The following is a 5,197-nucleotide window of genomic DNA, read 5'->3' on the forward strand; positions in this document are numbered from 1 at the left end:
CCGTCATTAATGGAGCAATATTGTTCTGAAAGACTGATCGACGGGGGAGTTTTGTTATGAACGGTCGCATCATGAAATAGAGCTTCCTACAAGCCAACCCTCGGTCGGTGCAATTCAGCCACTTCATTGAAGAGAACTTCCGACGTGATCATGCCAACTCGTCAAATGGTGCGATCACTGCCCATAGGAGCTTTGCCAGCCGTGGGAGTTCAAATGGCCAGACAAAGCCCTTAGTGACGAGCGCGAGCAAATGGCTGTCCATGCTTGTGGCGTTCGAAGGACTGAGACTAACATCGTGAAACAGATAAATCATCCCCTATCACAGCCAGTCGCAAGCCAAGAATATTATATCTGGGAGATAGTCGGGACGAAGCGGGAAAACCGACTGAAATCCTCGGCGTTCCTCCTGCGCAAGATCTGGAGCGGTAAGTAACATAACACGATCCTCGATAGAAACTGAAAGATCAGTCCGAGATGTGGAATACCACCTTACCCACGACGCCCTTGTGCGTGAGGTCAAACGCCTCTGCGCCTTGATCGATTGTGAACTCTGTCCATCATTAGCACCACGTCTTTTCACGAATGGCAGCACTAACCTCGGCCTGTCATCACCTTCAGTCGTCCTTCCGCAGCTTCCTTATTCAACACCTCAAGGTCGCGGTGTATATATGCCGTATACTGGGCGACATACTTAGACCCCTTTGGATTCCGGGGGCGTATCAAGACCGCCGCAGTGTTGACCATGCACCGAGCGTACCAGGGGAGCGTTAGGCCCCAGCTGGCTTCCATCCCCGGAGCGCCGGGTACGGTGGTGATCTCTATCAAAGTGGGTGTGGGGCGCTGTGTGGCGAGCAGGGGAGTCCATTGGGCTGGAGCGCCGATGGTGGAGAAGACGAGATCGACGGATTTGGCAGGGATCACTTTAGCAGGGGTTGAGGTCTTGTAATCGATAACTGTGTCATGGAGAGTAAGCTAAACGAAGATTAGAAGTAGGAGGAAATACCTTCCACATACGGGTAAAGAGTTTTGATCTGCTCTACCTTTCCAGTGGAGACGGAGGTGATGATCTTCTTGAACCCGAAGTGTTCATGCAGGAGCTGGATAGCAAGATGGCCCACACCTCCCACTACCGACCCTCATCAGTACGATCGCCTCCTTTCAGATACATGCAGAGAGACACTTACACCCCCCCGTGACGAATGCGACTTCTCTCGCACCCTCGTGCCGCTCTAGCCCCTGAAGCGCCGTCATCCCATTCGAAGACAAGCAAGCTGCCTCTTCCCATGTCATGTTCACCGGTTTAGGCGCACAATACTCGCTCGAGGCGGTTATGTACTCGGCGTATGTGCCTTTCTTAGCCAACGGCAGTGCGCCGAACATGTCGTCTCCCTCTTTCCAACCCTGCGCCTGAGCGGCTTCTCCAGCGCGTACGACCACTCCAGAGAAGTCAAACCCCAGCCTATCGGGGAGGGAAAGGATGCCCAGGGGACGGTGATAGCCAGCGAGAAACCCCCATTCTGCCGGGGCGATTGATGCGCGCTTGACTTTGATAAGCAGATCGTCGGAGGTGGGAGCGTAGGGAGGCAGAGGCAGGGTTTGGACAGTGAGAGCTTTGGAGGGTCGTCCGTACGCAGTTTGCACAAGGGCACGCATGTTGCTTGGCAGGTCGGGGGACATTTTGTGCGGTCTTGGATGCTGCAAAATGAGTCCATTGCATGGGATACTTTATACAAACTTTGCAATTGTCGTTGTTCTTGAACGTTAGAGCAAGGGACGCGTACTTGTCTTCTTGCCGGGCGAGTAAAGGAACGCGTCACGTCCCCAAGTCAACGGCATATCCCTTGCTGTGCGAGGATATCTTGTGCGGGGATATCGTTAATGGTCCAGATAATGATGGATTGCGATAGACGTCGAAGAAGAAGAAAGAATGACAGTTCAAGGAAAGATAATGAGATATTTGTATTAGAGTACATGGGGTGGAAACACCTATGATGGCAAGGGGTGGGTTATGGGCCCTGGCTCTTTCTTGTTCGACGACCACCTCTTTTCAATCAAATATCATGTCTTCGTTCTCAATTTCTTATCGGGAGGCGCAGCAACAACACCTTCAATCCTCCCCAAGTCAACTATCTCTGAAAACGTCACTAGTAGTCAATGCTATTCTGATGATATGAACGGTCATCAACTGGGCCTCGAACTGCTTGCCCGCACTTTCGGTATGTCTAGGGACGCATCCGACACGCAAATATAGCAAGTATAACGCATAGTTTATATCATATATAGTGTGGAAACTGACGAGTTCTTCAGCATTCATATCCCAGAACATGTCCGACCCCATCAGCAGTAAAGGCACCCTAGTCCAAACCGCTTTCCGACCGCGTTCAAAGGCTCTCTCCGTGCAAACTATCCCATTCCCTGCATGATGTCCTCCTCCTACCTGCTTATCAAAGTCAAATTCTCCTCGATTGCTCTTACTGAATGGCCTGTATATATGCGTATCCTGGGCATTTTCTCCTTGCTAATCAGGGGTTGGACGCATTGTGCTCCTTGCCTGGGAATGGGATTCTGGCATTTCAGGCACGGGAGAACCATCAGGGCGACAAGAAGTTAGCTTTCGTCGCTAGCGGGCATACGGTCTTTTCCACACTTTGGCAGACGTGACGAGGCGCTCAGGCTGATGCATAACTAGAGTTCTCCCCTCAAGCAGGCGGCACAAACGTCCGATATCATGCACCAGGGTGTCATAGGCAAGGTCGTATTTCGTATTTCCGACTGCTGTTTCACTCCATGTCGCGGAGCACCTCAACGTTCCCTTCAGAGTTCAGTCCCACGACACTGGAGGGCAGATTCTCACTAGTCAATGTACCTCATCCGCAGGCAGCACGCAAGGACTCCGTCTTTCACCCACTGCATCTATCGTGATACTTGGGTCTCCCCCCCCCTATTCTTGGTCAAGTATTTCTTGCAGAAGATGTCCATGAGGACGTCCGAGCAGACTCGGAATCTGGAGACGTCCCCGTAAAATCCGTGATTTTCTGGGTCGTATAAACTGCGCGTATGTCCAGCGTAAGTGCTTTCACTTCCTAGTAATCGAACATCGGTTTGTGAGGTACTGACACGTTTCATAGAGAACCTCTTATATACGATGGAACTTTATCCTCCCTCACAAGACGAACACTGTAAATTTCACGTCCCCCATTCCTCGTCCGCCAGTACATCTGGTCCTCAAACTTTCCCCGCACGGGTCTCAGGGACTCGTGCCGTAATATGACGCGTACCCTCCCGCTCGGCACGGATTTTACAGGTTCTACTGCAACACTGGTTCAACAAGTTCTGGATTTCATAATATATAACGTATAACCACATCCACAACAGCCTCCCCAGATCCGAAGACACGATGTCCGACCTACCAAACAGCATGCGTGCTTTGGTGCAAACATCCTATGGCACCCCCGCCAAAGCGCTCACCCTCCAGACCCTTCCTCTCCCATCCTACACGCCCAGCTCCTCCGACCTCCTCATCCGAGTCAAGCGCGCATCGATTGCCCCCAATGAATGGGGGTTCCTAGCCGGTTATGTACGTATCTTCGGGGTGTTCACGTTCCCCGATAGGATGGGGCTCGATTTCGCTGGAGTGGTCGTCCGTGCGGGGCAAGCTGCACAAGCTCAGGGATGGAAGGAGGGGGATGAGGTACTGGGCGCGCTGACCTTGGCGAAGAAAGGCACGTATGCGGACTATATTACTGCTCCGTGTGAGTATTGTGTGCGCAAGCCTGGGTCAGTGGGGTGGAATGAGGCGTCATGCTTACCGGCGAATGGGATGACGGCGCTCCAGGCACTGGAGAAACATCAGGGTGCCAGGGAGGTCGCTTTTGTCACCGGGGGATGTGAGATTTCTCGTATCTTGGGAATCGGAGCTAGACTGACGTGGTTGGGCAGTGGGCGGAGTAGGACATCTGGCGATCCAATTGCTGCACGGACGCTTCGGGTTCAAGAAGATTATCACTTCCGTCTCCACAGGCAAAGTAGAGCAGATCAAAGCGCTCTACCCCTACGTTGAAGGTATGTCTCCACATACATCGTTTCCTGTCCGTCCCTCAGTAGCTGACTGTGCTTGCGCAGTTATCGACTACAAGAAGTCGAACCCAACCAAAGTGATACCTCACAAATCGCTCGACCTTGTCTTCTCCACTCTTGGCACACCGGGCCAATGGACGGCGCATCTCGCTACCCAGCGTCCCACCCCCACATTGATCGAGATCACCACAGTCACCAACGCAACGGGACTTGAGGCTAATTGGGGGACCAAATTCCCGTGGTATGCCCGGCTCTTGATCGACTTTGCGGCCTGGTATTTGCATCCTCGGGTACCCAAAGGAGTCAAGTTTGTCGCGCATAACACCGCGTTCCTACCTCAGGACCTGGCGGCTATGGTGAAGGAAGCTGAAGAGGGACGGCTGAACCCGTTGATAGGCACAGGTCAGTCGTTCCTGAGTGTTGCAGATCTCGAGCTGATGAAAGGCAGAGTTCACGCTCGAACAAGGGGCAGAGGCGTTCGACCTTGCACACAAGGGGATCATAGGCAAGGTTATATTCGGTATCTCCGACTGACCTTTCAGTACTGTATCGCGGGCTCTGTCATGATAATATTGATTTTCAAGTTGAGCGGAGCGGACATGGAAAAAGAAACAGCGGTACGGAATTCCACTTTCCGGGTCCAGGCCCACTTTCGCACGTCACTTCTGTAACGTTGATCATCGGGTATTACTCGCACTTCCGCCGTTGAAACGTGAGACAAAAGACGTGATGCCGCTCTGTTGGAACACTGATCGGCGGAGTCTCGGGCATTCCGTGATCATCAAGGTACGCACGCTGGTCCTCGTCGCCGCAGAATGTTGATTGACGTCCTCGAAGCAATGTACAGCACCGTCGCCGCCTCCACCCATCCATCTTCCGTCGCCGCATATCCCGATACCAACCCAGAGCAAAGAATGTACTTTCCCAGTTACTGCCGTCGACTTGGATAATCCTAGGTGCTCTAAGAGCGCCAAACTGGATAATCCCTCGGCGTTCTGAGAGCGTCAGCTTTGGGATAACCCGGGGAAGTACTTACGCAATTTTTTTTTGGATAATCCGTAGATAATCTCTGTTCATGCACACGTGAGGGGTAACGCCACAGCGTTGGATTCAGTTCGGT

At 52.5% G+C, this 5,197-nt stretch overlaps 3 protein-coding genes across 3 annotated transcripts; 1 reads left to right on the forward strand and 2 right to left on the reverse strand.

Moving 5' to 3' along the window:
* Positions 1–283: 283 nt before the first annotated feature.
* On the reverse strand, positions 284–1,677 carry DACRYDRAFT_113200 (GroES-like protein; the record flags this gene model as incomplete). The annotated part of the gene is made up of 4 exons (XM_040769585.1): positions 284–550; positions 597–953; positions 1,004–1,126; positions 1,185–1,677. The coding sequence occupies 4 exons, from the start codon at positions 1,675–1,677 to the stop codon at positions 465–467; spliced, it is 1,059 nt and encodes a 352-aa protein (XP_040633401.1). The 3' UTR covers positions 284–464.
* A 733-nt stretch (positions 1,678–2,410) lies between these two features.
* Positions 2,411–3,268, reverse strand: DACRYDRAFT_19634 (uncharacterized protein). Its single transcript, XM_040771596.1, has 2 exons — positions 3,129–3,268; positions 2,411–3,066 (listed from the first exon to the last, which is right to left on the reverse strand). Exons 1-2 carry the CDS (start codon positions 3,216–3,218, stop codon positions 2,914–2,916), a joined length of 243 nt encoding a protein of 80 aa, XP_040633402.1. The 5' UTR covers positions 3,219–3,268; the 3' UTR covers positions 2,411–2,913.
* A 102-nt stretch (positions 3,269–3,370) lies between these two features.
* Positions 3,371–4,647, forward strand: DACRYDRAFT_19635 (GroES-like protein). The gene is made up of 4 exons (XM_040771597.1): positions 3,371–3,887; positions 3,940–4,062; positions 4,123–4,479; positions 4,526–4,647. The coding sequence occupies exons 1-4, from the start codon at positions 3,398–3,400 to the stop codon at positions 4,609–4,611; spliced, it is 1,056 nt and encodes a 351-aa protein (XP_040633403.1). The 5' UTR covers positions 3,371–3,397; the 3' UTR covers positions 4,612–4,647.
* The last annotated feature ends 550 nt before the right edge of the window (positions 4,648–5,197 follow it).

This window comes from Dacryopinax primogenitus (assembly GCF_000292625.1).
Source record: "Dacryopinax primogenitus strain DJM-731 SS1 chromosome Unknown DACRYscaffold_1, whole genome shotgun sequence".
Lineage (NCBI taxonomy): Eukaryota > Fungi > Basidiomycota > Dacrymycetes > Dacrymycetales > Dacrymycetaceae > Dacryopinax > Dacryopinax primogenitus.